This window comes from Doryrhamphus excisus, linkage group LG7 (genome assembly GCF_037039965.1).
Source record: "Doryrhamphus excisus strain RoL-2023G ecotype Guam linkage group LG7, RoL_Dexc_Guam_v1.1, whole genome shotgun sequence".
Taxonomy (NCBI): domain Eukaryota; kingdom Metazoa; phylum Chordata; class Actinopteri; order Syngnathiformes; family Syngnathidae; genus Doryrhamphus; species Doryrhamphus excisus.
In genome coordinates, this window is record NC_136363.1 from 7,093,821 (window position 1) to 7,117,099 (window position 23,279).

The window sequence follows — 23,279 nt, forward strand, 5'->3', positions numbered from 1 at the left end:
GTGACTGAGAAAAGCCATTAGAGCTAGCACTGACTGCCAAAAAGGTAGCATCTGTGCAGTTACGAGAAACCTCCAGGAGCAGTCAGTCATCACTCAGACGGCCGCCCGATGTACAGCATCTCAATCAATCAGCAACAGAAACAACCTCAGTGTTACTCGGATTAAGGAAAAATGTATTGGATTTATTGGATCTGACTGATATTTTAATTGGGGAGGCTTAACAGGGATTTGTCCTAATTGTATGTGTGTGGCGTATACTAGACTTTTCCATCATTACGGCTTTATACAATATTATTTCATTATAGTGATGCATTCCTTGTTAATTGGTACCAGACCCGACCGAATTGAATATTTACAACCTTCTATGTACATTTGTTTAACATTATTGGAGCCCCCTACACATGAAATAACACCCCTATAGTAGCCTTTACACTGGTTTTATCCAATATAGTGGACGTAGTAACAGAAAAGCAGCATCATTTATGATATAAATACGATTTGTGCTCGTGTGTGTTGCTGTAAATGTGTTCGACTGCGAGGAGAGATGAGTGCAGGGCAGACAGAAAGTGACGTTGGGGGTCGAGTTACGGCTGCAACAGTACAGTGCGGATTATTGTGCTACGCCTGGTGCTTTTGTGCCTCACAGTACATTATAGCAACTACTGACCTAGTGTACAGTAGAATACTACATAGTGTAGACATAGTGTTAGGGAAAGCCTATGTACGATGTGCATATTTTTAATAATAGGCTGTTTTCAAGCACAAAACAGCATGTATATTTATATATTTTATATATAGCATGTACATTTATATTTTAACAGCATGCATTTATTAGTATATGTTTGAACAATTGGAAGAGTGAAGCCATGAAATTTGAAGCACAAACTGGCGAGGGATTACTATAAATCATTGAAATGCGATGGATTTTCATCTCATTAGTTTTTTTTAATATTACAATGGAGTAGTAGTAATTAGGGATGTCTGATATTGGCTTTTTTTTGCCAAAAACCCTTATGCCGATATTGTCCAACTCTCAATATTCCGATACTGATACCGATATGTGTAAGATGACACACTGTATAATGTGGTTTGAATCCCATAACAGTATCACCTGATATCACATTTTATGCTGATATCGGACATCCCTAGTAGTAATAAATACTACCGCTACAGTAGTTTCATATCATCAAGTAGTACAGTCAAGTAAACTGAAAAAAAGGAACTTTTACAAAATATAGTACATGACTTTCTGCCTTGTGAGGATTTTAGCACTTATGTTTATTTGTGTTGAGTTCCCCAGAGGCAAGACCATATTGGCGAGATTATTGTGTAGTTTGTATTTGTTTGCCTCTGAGGCATGACAAGATGGAATGCCTAATTGAGAGGGCAAACCCCCCCGGAACACAGGCCCAAAACATTCTCATTTCCAGATGAAAAAGCCATTCTTGCTACTCTTTTAGTACGCTTTAACCCAAATGTTTTTTTTTTTAATATTAATATCCTTATAGTTTTGTGGCTATAACATTTATGATAAATGACTTGTTTACCATCAAAACAATTTTGTAGAGCTGTGCACAAAGGCTATACACACACATACTCAGTGTGTGTGTATGTTTGAGCGTCAATAATGCATGGCTGCTGATCACGCTGAATGATTGATGACAGGAAGGTCAGACAGAGCTCACACGGAGGAAAGAATAGAAACAAAGCTGCAGCGGCGGAAAGTCGCATCACAGTGTGCACCAACTTTTGCAACCAGTACATCGTTTGCATGTATGTTTCATTTATTGAGCACCTGCGGTTTGGCTTTTTGCATCGTACATGCGACAACAGAGCACGTTTCTTGGAGGCAGCTTGTGAAGCAGCGCTCAGCTAGCTCTCAACAGCGATAGCGCTCTCCTCCTTCCCCGGTGAAGGGAGCTGTGAGGGCATCCTGCTGGCTGGGATGAGATGTAAAGTGACAGCTGACTCTTGGAGAGGAGGAGAGCCTCTCGTGAGGCTTAGAGAAAAAGGAAACAGCCCTGAATGCTTCTGTGTAGTGCAGCATGTTGTCAGTAAATATGCTTATCTGTGGTTGGGGGAGATTTGTGGAATATTTGCAGCAGTTTATTTCACTTTGCATGTATTTATTAATACAGATTCTAATCCCACGAGGGCCACAACATCAGCCAGACCCACATAATGAAATGAGAGCCTTTCTGCCATTGCATAGTGATGCAACAATGCCAAGAAGTGTGTTTATTAATGTGGTTATATATGCAAGGGTAGGGGGTCCAAACCAGGCCGCATAATAAAACATCAAAGATTGGACGGGCCATTGATTTTTTTTTTAGTAAGTGCAAAAAAACAGCCTGCAGCTTTGTGATATTAATCACACTTTTTTGTTGTTATTTTACCGAATATTTGTCACACATTTTGACATTTAAATTTCCTTTTTTTATATTATTTTATATGATTTATTTCGATATTTTGACTTTATTCTCGGATCAACCAATTTACCAAAAATTGCAACTTTATTTTTTTATTTTTGTGCCTTTTTTCTGTAATATTTGAACTTTAATTATTCTTATTTTTGATTTAATTATTTTAAAGTTAATAATAATAATAATAAATATTATTTAATTATTTTAATAATTATGTTTTTTCCTCATATTCCAACAATGTTATGTTGATGATTGCCTTTCATACAGCACTACAATGTTTGTTACCTCTGCAGGTGTTCAACACCTACTCCAACGAGGATTATGACCGGCGTAATGAAGAGGTGGATCCCGTGGCTTCCTCAGCGGAATACGAGCTGGAGAAGAGAGTGGAGAAGCTGGAGCTCTTCCCTGTGGAGCTGGAGAAAGGTGGGAAGGAAAATATTACAAAAGGCACAAAAACCCTTTTGTGAGGTGTTGGATTTCCTAAGAGGTCCATGCAGATTTTCTTTTGTTCCGTTTCCCTTTTCTGTCGTTTATTCTTTTGGATTGATGCTTTGATGCTGCATATTTAAACATAAAGCACAGCGCTGGTGCTTTTGTTGTCCATTTGTGGCCCTGACCTAAAATAGAGTGGCTTTGTGTTGTGGGTTATCACCTTCCAGTCACTGTTATGTAACTGTAAGCTCTTATGAATAATGAATGTGGAATACAAATGGGGAGGATAGCAGACAGGAATGGAGCAACTCTTGTGTGAGTGAAGGTCAGCGTACGCTAAGTGGAGGTCCCTTCCTTCGTTTTCATGAATAAATCACTATTTCATATGTTACCCATGTCATGCTTATTTGTGTGTTCCGTACAACTGTACCTCCAGATGATGACGGTTTGGGGATCAGTATCATCGGGATGGGTGTGGGTGCAGATGCAGGCCTGGAGAAACTGGGCATCTTCGTCAAAACTGTCATCGAGGGCGGAGCTGCAGAGAGGGATGCCAGGTGAGGCTTGTTCTCTTATTATCCCCCCCTTTCCCTCCCCAGTTCCTGTCAGATTTAGCAGCAGGGGTTGAGATTAGATCCACGCAGAGAGGCACATGTGATGGAATATGCAGAATGGTGTCTCTCCTGATTGGATTCCTACATTGTGCATGAAAGCGTGCTTCTTATTATCCGAGCAGAAGCGGAAGTGTAGTGGTTCACGTAACTGACATAACACTACATGTCCCCTAAATGGCTCTGTAGTTGATTTGCCGGATATCTGTGACAAATAAAAACCCTTAACACCGACTGTAAAAGCTCTACAACAACACACTCACGGTTCAGTTAGTACCGCTCCATCAGCTGTGCGCGTATGTGGACGCTCTTTTGCTGAGTCGGGTTTCATGGTCTAAGGCGCACAATGGCATGCAGACGGATCGATGGGCTCGACCGATGCGCACTGCTACACTGTGTGCGGCTATGGTGACACACCGTCACGTTATTTTTTTTCTAATTCACCACCCCGTCACCGTCTTTGGCAATGTTTATGCCAGAAGCAGCTGCAGTGGATGGCTGACACACAACCAGCGTGTTGTGTTAGGTGGATGTGACAGGTCTGTTCCACGTCTGCAGTGTCACGGGTAATCCCGGCTCTGGAGCTGCTGTACACTCCAACATCCATCAATTTTTCACTTTGCGTAGTCTTTACTGGGAGGTTAAATGGAAGTCATACATGCGTCAAAGCAAACACTAATTATCAGGGCGGCACGGCGGTCTAGTGGTTAGCGCGCAGACCTCACAGCTAGGAGACCAGGGTTCAATTCCACCCTCGCCCATGTTCTCCCCGTGCATGCGTGGGTTTCCTCCCACATTCCAAAAACATGCTAGGTTAATTGGCGACTCCAAATTGTCCATAGGTATGAATGTGAGTGTGAATGGTTGTTAATCTATATGTGCCTGTGATTGGCTGGCGACCAGTCCAGGGTGTACCCCGCCTCTCGCCCGAAGACAGCTGGGATAGGCTCCAGCACCCCCGCGACCCTTGTGAGGAAAAAGCGGTAGAAAATGAATGAATGGTTTTAATGCAGATGTGAATGATAATCAATGAAAGGGATTTCACTCACAATTCTGTTGTTCCTATGAATAGGAGATGATCTGTAGCGGTGTTCATCTGAGGTCATCTTGTCAGTCCAGAATGGACCAAACACGGCGGTTGTGTTGTAGCTCAGGGCGAAAGGCAGGCTGTGGCCACTGTGTCCTTGTTCGACCTCCATGTTTGTTTAGTGCCTCATTTCCTCCGTCTCGTGGATTCTGGAGCCATCAGAGGGGATTTTATTCCTGACATCAATCCCAATCCTGAAAAATAATGTGCATGATTGGCCACTTTTGTCTCTCCCCTACTTGTCATGCATGTCATATTGACATGTCCTTTTCTATTTTCATTTTCAAGAAGGAAATTATGAACTATATGAGCTGTTTTAATTCATGCAGAGACAATTATATTCACTCTCTCGCCTTTTAAGTGTCTGATTTTCTTGTCCATGTTTTAGGATCAAGGTGAACGACCAGATAGTGGAGGTGGATGGCACCAGCCTGGTGGGTGTCACACAGAGTTTTGCCGCCTCTGTCCTGCGGAACACATCTGGAACTGTAAGGTAAGTAATTATATTACACAATACATCATAGTGTATTGAGAATATATAAAGAAAAACAGCAGTGCAGAGAAAATAAGCAATTTAAGACAGATTTAAGAATGGGTGGCGGACAGGAAGTGACATCGGAGGTTCAGAGAAGAGTTTAAGCTTGGTGTGGCGGCCTGTAATTACTATTATGTTATTCTCATAGTGCCCGTTATATTTTACCTGTATTTTACTATTTTTACTTGCTAAAAATATGTACAATTTGGTTAAATATGTTTATTTTTTATACCGAGAAATTCCAGAAGCGGTACAAGATGCTGAACTAATGGCTACAGTGTGATTTCAGTATCATCGTTGATATGATATGAGAGTACATGAAAGGGTTAAAGTGTATCACCAGACCTCTTCCAACTCCGAGCTTTTCTCTCGCTCTCTCCATCATGTCACCCTCCTCTTTCTCGGTAAATCCTTCCCTCTTGGAAGTTTTACAGCCGGCTGTCCTACATTAGACGTTTTATCTATATTTAACTTTTCAAATTGTCAAGGTTGTGTAGTTTGAAGTCCCATCCACATACATCCAATGCTTGTACGTTTTTATAAGATTATATACTGCACTCAACCAAATCACAACAGGTATCCAGTGCAGTACTGCATCTTATTGTACTTCGTAGATGCACCCAATGTTGTGACTGTCCAGCGTGCAGTAATAAAAAATGGAATCGTTACAGATAGAAGGTCTGTCGGCAGCTTGTTTGTCCTCCTTGCTGTCCAGAGGTTTCCACCACTATGACTGTGTATTTTTCCTTGCTCAGTTGTTCCTTCACATGTAGATCAAATTATGGAAGCAGACTTTCAGTTGGAGCGTAGCGCCATGTCTGCATTGCCTTCATATTACAGCTACACCGAAAGGACACACACACAGTTAGTTATAGGGTCCATCCTAGAGTAAAGCTTACTTGGAATAGTCTGCAATATATATAACCTATTTTCAATGTATTTTAAAATAGTTTTTGCAAACGGGGGAGCAATGACCGTGAGATAGGTCTTTAGCTCCACTGAAAATGTAAAAAATCTTCCCATTGATATTTTACTGTGGGTTAAAAAACACTCTCTGGCTGCCATTTTCAAGAAAACACAGCCAACAGCAGAGAGCAGCGGTCTCAGATTACCATTGTAGATCATAAAGTTGTTTATTCATTCATTCATTCATTTTCTACCAGCTGTCTTCAGGCGAGAGGGGGAGTACACCCTGGACTGGTCGCCAGCCAATCACAGGGCACATATAGACAAACAACCATTCACACTCACATTCATACCTATGGACAATTTGGAGTTGCTAATTAACCTAGCATGTTTTTGGAATGTGGGAGGAAACCGAAGTACCGGAGCTCACCGGAGTACATGCAAACTCCACACAGAGATGGCCAAGGGTGGAATTGAACCCTGGTCTCCTAGCTGTGAGGTCTGCACGGTAACCACTCGACTGCCGTGCAGCCCACCCTAAAGTTGTGACGTGCGAAATTCAAAAGATTGTGTCCTAAAAGTGTCGTAAAAGCAACACTCTGTGTGTAATTGCAGGTTTGTCATTGGGCGAGAGCGACCGGGCCAGCAGAGTGAGGTGGCCACGCTCATCCAGCAGACCCTGGAGCAGGAGAGGCGACAGCGAGAGCTCCTGGAGCAGCAGTACGCTCACTACGACGCTGATGATGATGAGGTAATGACTATACTCAAGATGATTCAGTCGTCTTGGGTGGGGGGCGTGGCATTGACGGGAATGCACACCACACACTTCATGAGAATTCCATAATCAGATATTTTAAAACCTGAATTTGTGTCCTATTCTTCTGCAACTATAGTACTAAGAGTCAAGGACATGGGAACTGCTGCTTTAACACACGCCCACACCATTCCACCATAATGTCCCTCTATGATTCTGCAACACTAACACGTGCCCTGCCTTACATCAATCAATACATAGCGGGCGACCGCTAAACACACACCACTGTCACACACACACACACACACACACACATCCCTTCCCTCTGCTTGCTTGCTTTCATCAGTGGCATTCCAAGTCTCCCATTTCATGGTGGGCAGTGCAGAGAGGCTTGTCATGCACTGGAAACTCTTCTCCAGGCCATGGAGGCTTCTCTCATGGCTGACATAATCCCAGGAACACACACACATGAAAGGCTGTCTGTTCTAATTAAGGTCCTTTTGGAGAGGGACTTCATGGACTGAACAGTCACGTTTGGACATGCAAAGGAACACCACTTCCTGTATCGTCCCACTGTCTGACACCATTTCACATTCTATGTACAATGTTCAATGTGGGGCACAGACCTCCACCAAGGCATACAGTCCTAATTGGATTTGCTATTAGAATGTATGCATTATTCGCTGAAAAAAAAAGAACTGTATGTCCTTCGCTGACTTGCCAAATATATATTTTTTTCTTATACAGCTATGAACATGTATTGTGTCCTGCGTCTTGATTGGCTAAGAGACTGTAGACCGTGGCCTGCCAAATATACATAAATGTTGGATTACTAGCAGTGTTACTCTGAAGCGCTGTATGTTTGCAAGTTTTATCCCTGACAACACCCACAATGTCGGCGAAATGTTCCGCACAGACATGTATGAGAAGATACGACGACAGGAGCAATATGTTTTAACAAGGATACAGAAACGCAACAGGATGACGAAGAGGCAGGTAGTCAGAGGAGGGAAATAGACTAGTCACTTAATCATTTCTTGTGTCCAACCTGGTTATTCATTCATTTTCTACTGCTTTTCCTCACGAGGTTCGCAGGGGTGCTGGAGCCTATCCCAGCTGTCTCCGGGCGAGAGGCAGGGTACACCCTGGACTGGTCGCCAGCCAATCACAGGGAACCAACCTGGTTAATAATTAAAATTATAATCAAGGTTTGTAATAATAATAATAATAATAATAATAATAATAATAGGGCTGCAAGTCGAGTGGTTAAATTAGAACTTTTTTTGGGAGAATATACATCCGATTTATCATCTATTTAACATCACGTTATCTTTTGGCGGCACGGCGGTCTAGTGGTTAGCGTGCAGACCTCACAGCTAGGAGATCCGAGTTCAATCCCAACCTCGGCCATCTCTGTGTGGAGTTTGCATGTTCTCCCCGTGCATGTGTGGGTTTTCTCTGGGTACTCCGGTTTCCTCCCACATTCCAAAAACATGCTAGGTTAATTGGTGACTCCAAATTGTCCATAGGTATGAATGTGAGTGTGAATGGTTGTTTGTCTGTATGTGCCCTGTGATTGGCTGGCCACCAATCCAGGGTGTACCCCGCCTGTTGCCCGAAAACAGCTGGGATAGGCTCCTGCACCCCTGCAACCCTTGTGAGGATAAGCGGCAGAAAATGAATGAATGAATTAATAATAATAATAATAAGTCCAACACCAATTTTCTAGCAATTTTCAATCTGCATACAGATTGCTAACACTTTGTGTTCATTCATAGCTTTGTAGGATAAAGCGTTACAAAGCATTACCCAGATCTAAGGGGCAATAAGTAGAGCTCATCAATATTAAAATGGCTATAAATTTTACAGCAATTCCTTCCCTGGGTGGGATAGAATGAAGGGTAATTCTCACTCTCAACGCCGCGTGGCCTGATGTGACAGACAGCTCTTTATTGGCATCCGGTCCCAAGAGAAGGACGCACGTCTCTCACACAGCAGCCTACTTTTATGTGGAATTATTAGTCATCTGATACACAAGCATTATCATATGTCGTGTGTTAAACGGGAATGTGCACACTTGAGGGAAATTGTCAAGGCATTTTGTTATGAATATCACTAGTTTGCTTGTTTCACATGATTTTAGTGTGGATTAATACTGAAATATCGATATGCCTTTATGCTCTAAAATCGATTCTCAAATGAAAATATTAATACTTGAATATGCTAGAGTATATTCTTACACTTTACACTTTCATTCTGGAAACTCGATTAACATAGTTTTTTGTTGCCACGCCCATGGATTCAAACCTCTTTCCTGCAATGATGAATGTAGCGCCCGTTTATTCATCACACTATAACGTTGTTGTGGCACTCTGCCTTCATTGAATGGGACCCTAATATAGGATGCTGGTGCCATGGCAACAGACGGGCCTATTGTAGCCATGCATGCTAACATATCAGGCCTGTTATCTGAGTGGGATTTGGATGAAGAGCAGTGCAAGGACGAGGGATGAGAGGAGGAGGAGGGCACGCTACCATGATGGGTGCGATATCTGCATTTTTGTGAAGGCAAGAGTTTACACATCAGATGGGTTGATTGATGGTGTGATGATACAACGGTGCTCTGTCGGTCATGGGCCAAATCAATTCATCGACTGATGCTCTTAGATGCAAAGGCAATGGATGCCACTCTTTATCTCAGACTGACATACATGCAACCTCATGTGTAGGGAACATTAATGGGATCTTTTTAAGCCCCTATTCTAACCCAACTGTCATTTTAGGGAAACAGAATGGGTTATGTAGATTTTGTAGCATTAAAGCAGCATTATTTATGCGTGAAGTGAAAACGAGGAAGTCGGAGGAAGATGAAAAGCTGACTTTTGGGAGAGCTTTGACATGCAGTGTGAAGCGGATCTGACTCATGTAGCCCGAAGAAGAAGAAGTTGTGAGCTATAGCAAGTGCTGTACTACTGTTTCTAATATTTTGGTTATTTATATTTGAGGGGCTGAAATGAGTTTCCTCCGTAGGGTAGCTGGACTAACCCTAAGAGATAGGGTGAGGGGCTCAGAGTAGAGCCGCTTCTCCTTCACATCGAGAGGAGTCAGTTGATGTGGCTCGGGCGTCTAGTCCGGATGCCTCCCGGACGCCTCCCTGGTGAGGTGTTCCGGGCATGCCCAGCCGGGAAAAGGCCCTGGGGCAGACCTAGGACACGCTGGAGGGACTATGTATCACAGCTGGCCTGGGAACGCCTTGGTGTCCTCCCGGTGGAGCTGGAGGAGGTGGCCGGGGACCGGGAAGTCTGGGCTTTCCTACTAAGACTGCTGCCCCCGCGACCCGGACCCGGATAAGCGGAGGAAAATGAATGGATGGATGGATGGACATTTGAGGGGGAAAAGGCGGTTGGGACAATACAGTGCTGCAAAACTACACCCACAATCATAAACTTCCCGTATGAATACCTCTTTCCTCCATCCTTGCCGACTTTGCACTTCTTGTCCTTCAAGCAGACAGGTGAGTACGCCACGGATGACGAAGAGGCGGGGCCTACCGCGGCGAGCGGGGAGAAGAGCATAGAAGTGTTCGACCTCCCGGAAACGGATGACGTCCTGTCCCCTTCTGATTTGGACGCCACCAAACTCTACCAGAAATTCAGAGAGGTAAATAGAACTTTTTTTTGTGGAGAATATACATCCGATTTATCAACATCATGTTATCTTTTGGCGGCACGGTGGTCTAGTGGTTAGCGCGCAGACCTCACAGCTAGGAGACCAGGGTTCAATTCCACCCTCTCAATTCCACATCTCTGTGTGGAGTTTGCATGTTCTCCCCGTGCATGCGTGGGTTTTCTCCGGGTACTCCGGTTTCCTCCCACATTCCAAAAACATGCTAGGTTAATTGGCCACTCCAAATTGTCCATAGGTATGAATGTGAGTGTGAATGGTTGTTTGTCTATATGTGCCCTGTGATTGGCTGGCCACCAGTCCAGGGTGTACCCCGCCTCTCGCCCGAAGACAGCTGGGATAGGCTCCAGCAACCCCCGCGACCCACGTGAGGAAAAAGCGGTAGAAAATGAATGAATTAATGTTATCTTTTGTACTTGAGCAAAACTAAAATGGAAGACTTAAATAATGGTTTATTCTCTGCCGACTTGTTTATGCTGCTGCCGTGATGTGTCTGTAAACAATGTAATTGCACTGCACGCTCCACCGGTGAAGCAGACAAGCGGAATACAGTACATATGCAGTTGCCATGCATTTACATTTGTCAGTTTCATGTTTCACTGACCCAGAAAGCCAGCAAATTGCTGCTGACTTTTTACATTCTAATCAGGTCAAGATGCGCTCAAATACCAAATATGTCGTACAGAGCTTTGAGCAGACGTGGAAGGAATAATCCTGCTTTATGTATGTTTCGTTTGGATTATGCAGTCAACTTTTTGGAAACATCACTTTTTCTTATTTCAGCTTTGTGCGATAAAAAGGACGTCATCTTTTTCTCATTAGATAACAACATTCATTCATTCATTTTCTACCGCTTATCCTCACAAGGGTCGCGAGGGGTGCTGGAGCCTATCCCAGCTGTCTTCGGGCGAGAGGTGGGGTACACCCTGGACTGGTCGCCAGCCAATCACAGGGCACATATAGACAAACAACCATTCACACTCACATTCATACCTATGGACAATTTGGAGTTGCCAATTAACCTAGCATGTTTTTGGAATGTGGGAGGAAACCGGAGTACCCGGAGAAAACCCACGCATGCATGGGGAGAACATGCAAACTCCACACAGAGATGGCCGAGGGTGGATTCGAACTCGGGTCTCTTAGCTTTGTGACCTGTGTGCTAACCACTCGGTTAGTGCAGCCCTAGAACAGATTTACCTTAATATTTTGATTTTATTCTTGTAAAATGACGACTGATTCTTTTTAAAGTATATTTTTAGAATGTGCTGCGGTCCAATAAAAAAATAGCCATAGACCACAAACATCCCCCGGGTCGCATTTTGGACAGCCCAATAAAATCTAAAAGTGTAAATGAGAACTGAGAAGTGTTATCTTAGTAATGGTACAATTTTGATGAATAAAAGTATGAAAAGTTTTGTTTCAAAGTTCAAATCTCATCCTATGCCCCCCTGTTTTGCCTCTCCCCCGAGAGAGCATGTCATCGCTGCTATTGGACCGTCCGCCTCGGTCCGTCACATTGTATCGAGCCTGCCCAGCCATGCGTTTGATTATCTGACCGTCCTCTCTCTACTCCTCTCCTCTCCTCTATTCTCTCTTTTTACCAACAGCTCCAGATCAAACACACGGTGACCGAGGCCGAGATCCAGAAGCTTAAAAACAAGGTAGGCCATCAGAACTCCTAATGTGACTTGTAGGTTGGCTTGGTTAAAGTTTTAAGTTTTGAAATGCATGGTAACTTTGGATGCACCATTTGAGAATCCAAACCTTTTTAACCTGATTGGAGAATGTTTTTTTTTGCAGCAGCACTATTAACTGTGTATTTGTATTCATTGCTGATATGCTGTTGCATTGTTATAGTTATGTACAGTGTGCACTCATTGGCTGCAACGTAATTTGTGAATTAATACCACTTCCACACTAATTAATTCATTTATTTGATACATTTTTCAAAATCCATGTATTTTTTTAATAAATAAATTTTATTAATTCATGTATTAATAATTATAATATATAATAATATTAATATTATTAATTATTAATATTAATACACTACTTTTTTAATTAAATAATTAATAATAATAATAATAATAGTATTTATTTCAGGTAATAAATGTTTCATGGTATTAATTCATTATCATTATTTTATTATTTATCATTTATTGATTTTTTTTACTATTATTTTTCGACTTTATTCCAAAGTATTCATTGCATCTCTTCCAGCTTGCCTCCGTAGAGAGGGAGAAGCAACGCTGGGAGAAAGAGAAGAGCCAGCTGAAGGCCAGCATCGAGGAGAACAAGGAAAGGATGCTGAAGCTAGAGAGCTACTGGATCGAGGCGCAGACCCTCTGCCACACAGTCAACGAACACCTGAAGGAGGCCCAGGCGCAGTATCAGACCTTAGAGAAGAAGTACAACAAAGCCAAGAAACTCATCAAGGACTTCCAGCAGAAGTATGATCAAATGCAGTACCTTGCCTTGCTTCACGACAGTACTGCCTCCATAATATAGCACTCACACATGTATTATAACTCCTACACTTGAACCACGTGTACATTTCTAAACGAGTCCCTTGCCTCCATCTTGACACTTAATGTAGTCAGATGAATAATGTCCAAAGAATTCCTTTTACTGCAATCTTTGCTTGCATCAGCGCGCACAGAATGTGAATATCCTCGGCAATCCCATCTGTCAGGCAGCGTTACACTTTTTTATAGGCAAGATCTTATCCCATCACGGCACAAAGAGCTGACTTTCCACTCCTCTGCGGCACAACTTGTCGTTTTGTGAGCCCCTTCACAACTTCAACTGCTCTGCTCCAGTCTGACTACATCTAATTGGCTCTCAACCTGCAGGCCAAAGCCAGGCGAAAAACAGACTGATCTGTAACAAAGAGATGTCTGCAGAGGAAGAACTACAGTATGGGGGGAGTTGGCATGCAGGAAAAAGCGTCAGTGTTTTTATAGACAGTATGCCGATTTCCAGGATTTTCTTCCAAGGGGTCGGACATGGGCCAAGGATAAACGCATCACAGTCGTCCCTGGCCACTTTACGGTTCAAATTTGGCAGCTCCTTTGCAGCTTTTCAACAATGCATTCATAAATCATGGTGCTTTGTGCTTGAATATAGTCAAAACGTATGCAAATTTAAGATATTGGGAGGTACTTTTTTTGCCAAATGGTCAAATGTACTAGAATACAAATAAAGTATAAGGCATTCGTATTTTACACTATTCACCAGGTGTCAGTAATGTCACTGTAATTTTCGGTGAGACACACAAGCACCAGACTTGATCGCACAATAATCCAGAATAAATCCCAAATAAAAATGCAGGCTATTGTTAATATGATAATAGATAATAGATAAATGTTGATTCCTGTCTGCCCCCCCACTCACCTCGCCTTGGGAACACATTAATAACAACACATACAGGCACAAGTCTTATTCATGTCTAAAATGGCTTACTTACTCTTATTATGTCTACTATATTGCATAATACGAGTGTACAGTTGACTATAGGGGTGTTATTTCATGTTTAGTGGGCTCTAATAATATCGGAAAATGCATTGAGAAAGAGGTAAACTGGTTTTCTATGATGTATGCTGTCAGATTATAGTAAATCATGAATTAAGAATGTATGTGTATATACACATGTAATACACAAAAAGTGTATATACAATTTTTACTGTACATTAAAGATATTTACACAAAGACATTTTGGAAAGTAATACTCACATAAATAATATCACTAATGTAATTGCATTACATTAATTTCATTTCTTGGCTAGTATATTTGGGAGTATTTGCTTTTCACATTACGGAAAGTCATGAATTAAAAAAATAGTATATTGCTAAAATTTCATTAGATTTTACGATATTATTTTAATTTTTTTACATTAATTATTGGACAGTATTATCCACAAAAATTATACAAACAAAATATATAAATACAGGACATTATATATTTAGTTAGTATAGTCCTGCTCACCACTGTTCGACCACCTTGTCCATTTTTCCACCTCCAGGGAGGTGGAGTTTGTCCAAAAGGAAGACGCAGAGAGGAAGCGACTGGAGGAGGCGGAGAAAGCTCACCTGGCTGAGATCCAGGAACTGCAAGTCAGGGTAAAGCCTGCATATATTATCTGTTTATGTCTGACGTTTTATGTAGTTATTCTAAATACGTCTGCCAAATTCTTCTAAGTGGTCTCCAAAGGAAACTAAAGGAAAAACTAAAGGAAACTAAATATTGCTGCAGATGTTGTGATGCTAAGCTAATTAACTCTGCAGTTCCTTTAAAAAATAAAAATAAAAATCAGCATCCCTGTGAGATTGTATTTTTGTTTTTCTTTTGCAAAGCTGTCACGCCTGTCCTCATAGCATGTGGTCAGCTCTGTTGTCACACGTCAAGTTGACTTTTTTTTTTTTTTTTTTGCTTTCCTCGCCGTATAACATGACAGAAGTGTTATTGTCTGCTCAGCTAGATCTCCAGTGCGGCCAAATGTGCTGTATCATTATTATTCTTCACACATGCAGGCTGCAACTCCACCTAGGTTAAAAACACACAGGCTGGAGTGAAGGCAAAAGCTCCATTCACTGTTGTCACATTTTTATGCTGATATCGCGCCCCTTGTTGCCGTTACCTGTTCACATGCTACCAAGGGTGTCAGTCATCATTTTGTTCAGGTTGTACCACGCGCACAGCTGATTAACATTGATCGGCTCCCTCCTCTCACCAGATTGCAACATTGGAGTCAGAGCTGATGCAGCTGATGAAGCAGAACAACATCCAGGTCAACAACAACAACAGCAACAGCGCCGAGAGGCATCGCGCTCTGCCGCACAGTCCCATCAAAGCTGCGGCGCCAGGCAGAGGTCAGTGTATCCCCGTATTAATGCTTCAAAAGGATCAAGCGGCAGATAATGACTATTAAGGCTCTGTCTGAACAACAAACTTGAAGCCTGTTTATACGGGTTTTTTTTTTTTTTTTTTTGCTCTCCTCTCGTGCTCAGTTGGCTTTCTGTCACACATGGTAAAGTGACATGTCTGACCAGTAGAGGCAGGATAATGGCGTGACTGAATCTGTTCTGTACTGATCCAAATGACGCCGGCCTATTATGCAATATTAAAACTGAGGTGGCGAAGGAGACAGCTGGGACATGAGAGAAATGGGAGCATGTGGGAGGAGAGAGAAATCTGCAGACAGAATCTCTTAGAAATGAAAATTGGTTTGGTGTAATATGACATATCGGTGCTTGTAATCTCAGTAAATGATATATATGACTAATTAATAACGTTTGGAATATTTTAATTCCAAGGTTGGAATTAAAATATAGATTATAACTTAGCTTGAAAACAATGAAAAACGTTGACCTGACATTTCTGCGATTTTGTATTATTGCATCAGCAGCCTGAATCATTATTAGTCATACTCATTTCTGCAAAGTAAGATTCCCTATTTATAAATCAAATATTTTCATGACCTTGTAAATACGGGTTTTAACATTATTAGAGCCCTCTAGCCATGAAATAACACCCCCATGGCACCTTTAACTTCATTCATTCATTCATTTTCTACCACTTATCCTCACGAGGGTTGCGGGGAGTGCTGGAGCCTATCCCAGCTGTCTTCGGGCGAGAGGCGGGGTACACCCTGGACTGGTCGCCAGCCAATCACAGGGCACATATAGACAAACAACCATTCACACTCACATTCATACCTATGGACAATTTGGAGTCACCAATTAACCTAGCATGTTTTTGGAATGTGGGAGGAAACCGGAGTCCCCAGAGAGAACATGCAAACTCCACACAGAGATGGCCGAGGGTGCAATTGAACTCGGGTTTCCTAGCTGTGAGACTAACCATTCATCCGCCGTGCAGCCCCCACCTTTAACGTGTATTATCCAATATTGTAGCTATAACAACAAAAAAGCCACAAACGAGCCTAAGACATACATAAGTAAGGCTCATGCATGTTGCGGTAAAAGTGTTCCGGGACTAGAGGCGCTAAGTGGGGAGCGGACAGGAAGGTTCTTGGAAAATTCAAGTTTTAGCTTGGCATTGGATTCCAGCTGCAACCTATTGTGAGATAAGTCTGGTGCTTGTGTGTCTGACCAACTATTGCAGTAACTTGTTTTTCTGTGTGTGTGTGCGTAGAACTGAGGGAGGGCTCTCCCCACTCACCCAGGAAATTGAAGGGCTTCAGAGGAGACAGCATCAGTTCCACGGAGGGAGAGGTTTGTGTTTTACCACACACACACACATACACACACACACACAGTTGAATAGAGTGAATAGAGCTCATCCAATTATTTCCCTAGTGGGGACCTTCCTGCATGTCCACACAAAGATAGACAGACAAGAATGTGCATTCCGACAAGCCTCTGGATCACACAACATGTCTTCAAATGTGTCCATTATCACGAAAGCAGATACCCCCCCCCCCCCCCCAACCCTTATTATACCATAAAGGTCAACACATTGTGTTTAATGACTGTTAGTGTATCACGTGTCTCTAAGCTCTATTCCTTCTCTTCATTTAATGGATTAATTGCTGCGTGTCGCTCAGCCGCACTAATTGAGTGTACGGCGCTGTCACATCTCGTTTTCCCTCTGCGACCGTGATGAGAGCCGCAGTATGTTTGTGGATGAAAGGCTCTCGTCTGGGTAGTGTTGTCACTTTTAACACAGCTTGAGACGGGAAGTAGTTCAGATTAGATAAACAACTTCAAAATCCCGATCGGCAGCGAGTCAAAAACACGGCTTCCGAGGGGGGAAAAGAGTAGACGGAATTATAAATGGTTGAAGTTTGTTTTGTGAGGTTTTTTTACTTTTCCGTTCTATTTTGCTTCTTATTTTTGTAACTATGGTCCTTCAACTCACCCCTTTACATCCTCAGGTTTCAGAGGGGCGCAGCAGTCCAGCGCATAGTCGCTCCGGTTCCATTCGTAGTGTGTCTTCTGTGGATGGAGCGGCCCCCAAGGGTCCGGCCAGTGCTGAAGGCTCCCCCCGGCGACTCAACGAAGGTTCGAACACCTGTAAGCACATCACAGCCACAACATTGGACTGTTAGAATAGTGACCTTGCAGTGCTTTTGATCATAGGTTGTCTTGCAACGTCGAGCCCCTCTCGACGTGGGGAGGAGCAGAGACCCGCCCCTGATTCTGGGTGAGATGCTGAACACTTTGAGGGTGTTGCTGTTTTTATTATTATTATATTATTATTAGAAACAACATCAAGTGATAAACAAGTGATATCTACCTTATCAAAGCATTAACAATATTGGAAGAAACCAAAAAGGGTTGTATTTTTGTTTTACATCAGATATGATTATTTAGTAAAGTCAAGTGATTGTGTATTAATGTCTTTCAGTTGCACTGAGCCATCAGCAGAGGACAGCCCACGGAAATTCAAGGTAAAATTGCAACAAATATACATTATTGGACATTTGATACATTATTTTAATGCAGTGCTTCTCAATTATTTTCTGTCACGTTCCCCCCTAAAAGACAGAAATATCCCCCCGGTTTGAAATACTAGAGGAACTGATAATATTTATTCATTTTTAAATAATTTTTTTGCCTTGTTTTAGCTCTGAATGAATGTTTGGATATTGTATTAGAATGCATCTTTGACTCTGTTTTTACTCAACTCTATTTTTATTTCTTTTTCTCTACTGTAAAGCGTCTTTGAGTACTCTGAAAGCGCTATACAAATAAAATGTGTTATTATTATTATTAATCTGTACTGTACAGACTGAACAAGCATATTCAAGAGTCAAATTGCATGTTGAGTACGTACTGGAATTTTTTTAAAAAGCCTCTTCTGTTCCCCCCAATGGGGGCCCCGCCCCACTGTTTGAGAAGCACTGTTTTAAGTAACATAAAACCCTCAGAAGTATTTACAGTACGTAAAGTGATAAAGTGAGTTCAGGTAATCTGATTTCAGTAACTATTTGATTTAAGACTAGTCAGTGCACAATTTGTTTAGCAGTATAGGTTTAGTGAAATCACGTCACACAATGTTGTGCTTCAGAATGTGGATCGTACAGATTAGAATTCATGTTTCCCCAATGCCGGTAGCGCTCATGCAGCCCCAGACCGTGACTTAGATTACTTACCAGCTATTAAGCTAGTAATGGCTGTGTGTTGAGTCATTTTCAGTGGATAGTAAATCACGGTCTACTCTAAAGTACATCCAGGCTTCATTTCTATGGTAATGTCTCCTGATTATATACTGTAATAATACTTGCACCTAATGTTGTGGCTAGAGTACATATAACTGATGTTGACGTTTATATTTTGTCTTAAACAGACTTTGTTTACACGGCCACACTTCTTCTCCTATTCATATTACCTGGTACTGTATTTCATGTAGTATTTAGTGCTGTGACATTTTAATTCATTCCATTTGGGTGATTCTGAAGGAAAATCTATCAAATCATGTTGAACGTCACGCTAACTAGGACACGGACTGGCATCATTTCCTGCAGTACCCCTTGAACAATGACCGATATGGCCAATCCTGTCTTTATTAGACTCCTGATGAACTTTTACTGAATGAATCAGTCAATTCATACGCGGACATAATCAGCGCCGCATCGCCTGATGCACCCACTCTTCATCCTGCCTCCTTGTTTAAACCCCACAGTGAATAACCCAGCCTTGATTACATTTGCAAGCTCAACACACTAATCAATAACATTTCAAGGAAACATCAATAACATAGAGGCCTTTTTGTCCAATTAAGGACATTCAGCCTCCCGGTGCTCACAGATGGATCCCACTGTGAGTTTCTAATTGTGTTTGTGCTTTATCAGGGACCCACTATGAGTGAGGATCTGAGTGCCAGCAGCAGCAGCTCGGTGGAGATCAGCGGGCTGCTCAGCGAAGCCAAAACTTTGGGACACAACTTGGCGCTCTCTTCTGATGAGGTACGCTCTCTTAGGAAATGCTGCACATGAGTCATCGTTTAATGCATCAGACGCGCACGTCTGTCTGATCAATACACAAAAATCATGCGGCTTATTGCACTGTTTACAACCCGCGTCTGTCCTTTTGGTTTGTTTTTTCCTGTGCTGCCACTTGCAGAGTCTGGATATGATAGATGATGAGGTGAGAACAATAAATGTTTATTCTCAGTACTTTTCTTTCATTTTCACAACATTAGGTGCACCAGTGTTGATCTAAAATGTGTTTTTCACAACGCTAAATGCTATGTTCTCCCGTCAGTCTTCTTCATTTACTCATTCATTCATTTTCTACTGCCTGGAGACATCCCAGCTGTCTTTATTAGAGCCCTCTAGCCATAAAATAACACCCCTATGGTCACCTTTAACTTAATTCATTCAATTATTCTCTACCGCTTATCCTCACGAGGGTCGCGGGGAGTGCTGGAGCCTATCCCAGCTGTCTTTGGGCGAGAAGCGGGGTACACCCTGGACTGGTCGCCAGCCAATCACAGGGCACATATAGACAAACAACCATTCACACTCACATTCATACCTATGGACAATTTGGAGTCACCAATTAACCTAGCATGTTTTTGGAATGTGGGAGGAAACCGGAGTACCCGGAGAAAACCCACGCATGCACGGGGAGAACATGCAAACTCCACACAGAGATGGGCGAGGGTGGAATTGAACTCCTAGCTGTGAGGTCTGTGCGCTAACCACTAGACCGGCGTGCGGCCCTTCTTAATTTATATTTACTAATAATAATGGGGCTGCACAGCGGTCGAGTGGTTAGCGTGCAGACCTCACAGCTAGGAGTTCAATTCACCCTCGGCCATCTCTGTGTGGAGTTTGCATGTTCTCCCCGTGCATGCGTGTGTTTTCTCCGGGTACTCCGGTTTCCTCCCACATTCCAAAAACATGCTAGGTTCATTGGCGACTCCAAATTGTCCATTGGTATGAATGTGAGTGTGAATGGTTGTTTGTCTATATGTGCCCTGTGATTGGCTGGCGACCAGTCCAGGGTGTACCCCGCCTCTCGCCCAAAGACAGCTGGGATAGGCTCCAGCACCCCCCGCGACCCTTGTGAGGAAAAGCAGTAGAAAATGAATGAATGAATGAATGAATATTAATAATGTATTATTTTTGATAGCACTTTTCAAGGCACCCAAAGCACCCATTGTTCATTCACTCCTCAGTCACATACTGGTGATGGTAAACTACCTCTGTAGATACAGCTGCCCAGAGGTAGTCTAATGAAAATGTGGCTGCCAATTTATGCTTACGACCACCAAACATTGATACAGCAGCGTGAGCAGCACTTGTTGAATTCTTCACAACTGGATTTGTTCAGGTTGTCCGAGCAAGCTTCATCAATTCATGCTTAAAGTGAGCCAAATCACACTAAATAACAGGTGAAGTCTGAGAACTCGGTGCAAGATCCAGTGGAGAGAATTCTTATTCGTGTCATACAATACAGGTCTTGTATTGTATTTGATTGTTCATTTAAAAATCATGGTCAAATATGATTGGGGTATCACTGTGTTGGACTCACCAAGCTTCATCTACAGATCCTGGATGAAGGCCGGCTTTCCAAGCAGTATCAGTGGCAGAACCGCAGCGTCGCAGAGTGGACCATTCAGCAAGTGTCCCGCTGGCTCATGGGCCTCAATTTGGAGCAACATATCCCAGAATTCACTGCCAAAAACATAGATGGTGAACAGCTGCTACAACTGGAAAGTGCTGACCTCAAGGTAAATGTAAATAAGGTAAATCAAGGTAAATAAGTACCTGAGGGAGGTAGTGCTGTTGGATCTGGGGTGTCCAAACTTGCATGCAGGTTGCATGTTCTCCCCGTGCATGCGTGGGTTTTCTCCGGGTATTCCGGTTTCCTCACACATACCAAAAACATGCTAGGTTAATTGGCGACTCCAAATTGTCCATAGGTATGAATGTGAGTGTGAATGGTTGTTTGTCTATATGTGCCCTATGATTGGCTGGCGACCAGTCCAGGGTGTACCCCGCCTCTCGCCCGAAGACAGCTGGGATAGGCTCCAGCACCCCCACAACCCTCGTGAGGAAAAAGCGGTAAAAAATGAATGAATGAACATCTGTGTTGTCCTTATTCCAGGTCCTTGGAGTCACTTCTTCCCAGGACCGCACCTTAATCAAGAAAAAGATTAAGGACCTTAAGGTTCTGATGGAGAAGGCCAAGAGGAACCGTGAGAAAGTGGAGAAACAACGTGAGAAACTCCGAAAGAGAGAGCAGGAGCAGCAGCAGCAGAAAGAAGCCCGATAAGACAACTTGTATCGCGTATTACTCGCGGGTACCGAAAGTCAAAAGGCCCCACAAATGAACCGTGTGGGATACCTTCTTACAGGTTTAAGCTCCAAAATTACTGTTGGAGATTTTGGGGAGAACTTTTTCTACCACCAAGCAATTTAAACCAAAACAAAAAGCTGGGTTAAAGGATTCTGCCCTTTCATTTTGTCTCATTTTACATCGATTCTTTTTAGGCATTTACAAAATGACTCTCTTCTAATTTATTTTAATGTTTGTTGCTGTTCATCGGTTTTATTTATTCACCTTCAGAACATGTGAAATAGTCATTGCATCTTTATCCTATATCCAATGCAGAGCTACCTGTTTTAGCCCTCCCAGGACCTTTGGATGCATCAACCCTGTACAGTGATGATTACTAATGTGCCATTTTAATAATATTCCTCTTTATGCTACTCTGATACATAGATCACTAGTAGAACATGGAATGATTCGACAGAAGCTGGACCATACGGAGGCAGTGCTCGGATATCACCACTAGGTGTCGCCATGCTGCTTTGTTTGACTGGAACTTTCCAACACTGGAAGTGCAAATACTGTAAATGTAACTTTAGGTCCTTGCAGCATAAATGTACCCAACACTTTATGACTGATTCTAATGGAGAAATTTGTAAATGACCAAACCTATTCCATGAAAAACAAATACAAAAAAAAAATCACCTAATACTTCCCTCTGATATATACAGTATACTGTTGCTTGTAACCCGCTTTGACCTCTTTTTCTATTCACTTTAAATACCCAAATGCTGCCTTTAGAAATTTTAGAAAATTTCCCCTACAGTGATCTTTTTTTTTCCTGACAGACAAATCACAAATGATGTAAGACTACAAATATATTTAGGACGGCAGCCATATACAGTATATATATGATGTGTAAGGTTCTCCTCTGTGCTCAGGCATTGTGATAAAAAAAAAATCTCAATATAGACTTTGATGTTACACTGGAAAGGACATGCAATCCCTACCAGAGCAACACTGTTTGATTTCTTTCAACAGGATTCCGATTAGTTGCTTCCGTGCAATAATGCAGTCCATCTTTATTTATGTATGTATTTAAACTAAATCACAATTATTTATCCTGGATTGTGGAATTAATTTCCTCTCCAAATGTTATATAAATTACTGTTTGAGCAAAAATGTTAAGGCATTTTAAGAAATTTGGGGATGCGTACGGGAGAATTTATCCCACTTGGTGTGATGAATCCAACGTATATAGATGAGACACTGGTGCTCATGGCAGGCCAAAACAAAAACAATGTTTGAGTCGTGCCCATAAAGGGCTGAGTTGACATTTTGTCTTTCACATAGTTGCCACAGTATGCTTATGTTCCTCTTCCTTTATCTTGCTCAAGTTTTTTGCATTCTGAAAAAGTTTGAAAGGGCAGCTATGATTAACCTGTCACACCCAATAAAATGTGCTGTCACTGACGTGTTGGATTATTCTTTACAAAAACTGGTGTGATTTTAGGTAGTGGTTGGATTTTATTCGCCCCCCCCCCCCCCCCCCCCACACTAAATTATGTATTAAGATAATTGATATGAAGGCCCTCTG

General features: G+C 42.3%; 1 protein-coding gene across 4 annotated transcripts in view; it reads left to right on the plus strand.

The window, feature by feature from the left end:
* The window catches only part of ppp1r9a (protein phosphatase 1, regulatory subunit 9A), a 36,136-nt gene extending 12,981 nt beyond the window's left edge, over positions 1-23,155 (plus strand). Inside the window, exons 3-19 of one of the 4 annotated variants that reach the window (XM_058047742.2) lie at positions 2,717-2,849; positions 3,295-3,415; positions 4,945-5,049; positions 6,613-6,748; positions 10,259-10,411; positions 12,046-12,099; positions 12,659-12,888; positions 14,461-14,557; positions 15,172-15,307; positions 16,593-16,672; positions 17,335-17,461; positions 17,540-17,603; positions 17,808-17,850; positions 19,255-19,368; positions 19,526-19,549; positions 20,958-21,140; positions 21,518-23,155. In XM_058047742.2, coding sequence (XP_057903725.2) covers positions 2,717-2,849; positions 3,295-3,415; positions 4,945-5,049; positions 6,613-6,748; positions 10,259-10,411; positions 12,046-12,099; positions 12,659-12,888; positions 14,461-14,557; positions 15,172-15,307; positions 16,593-16,672; positions 17,335-17,461; positions 17,540-17,603; positions 17,808-17,850; positions 19,255-19,368; positions 19,526-19,549; positions 20,958-21,140; positions 21,518-21,685 — 1,968 coding nt within the window. In that variant the 3' untranslated portion in view covers positions 21,686-23,155. The remainder of the gene's footprint in view (positions 1-2,716; positions 2,850-3,294; positions 3,416-4,944; positions 5,050-6,612; positions 6,749-10,258; positions 10,412-12,045; positions 12,100-12,658; positions 12,889-14,460; positions 14,558-15,171; positions 15,308-16,592; positions 16,673-17,334; positions 17,462-17,539; positions 17,604-17,807; positions 17,851-19,254; positions 19,369-19,525; positions 19,550-20,957; positions 21,141-21,517) is intronic. The other 3 variants (XM_058047744.2, XM_058047745.2, XM_058047746.2) reach the window with 3 other exon arrangements.
* The last annotated feature ends 124 nt before the right edge of the window (positions 23,156-23,279 follow it).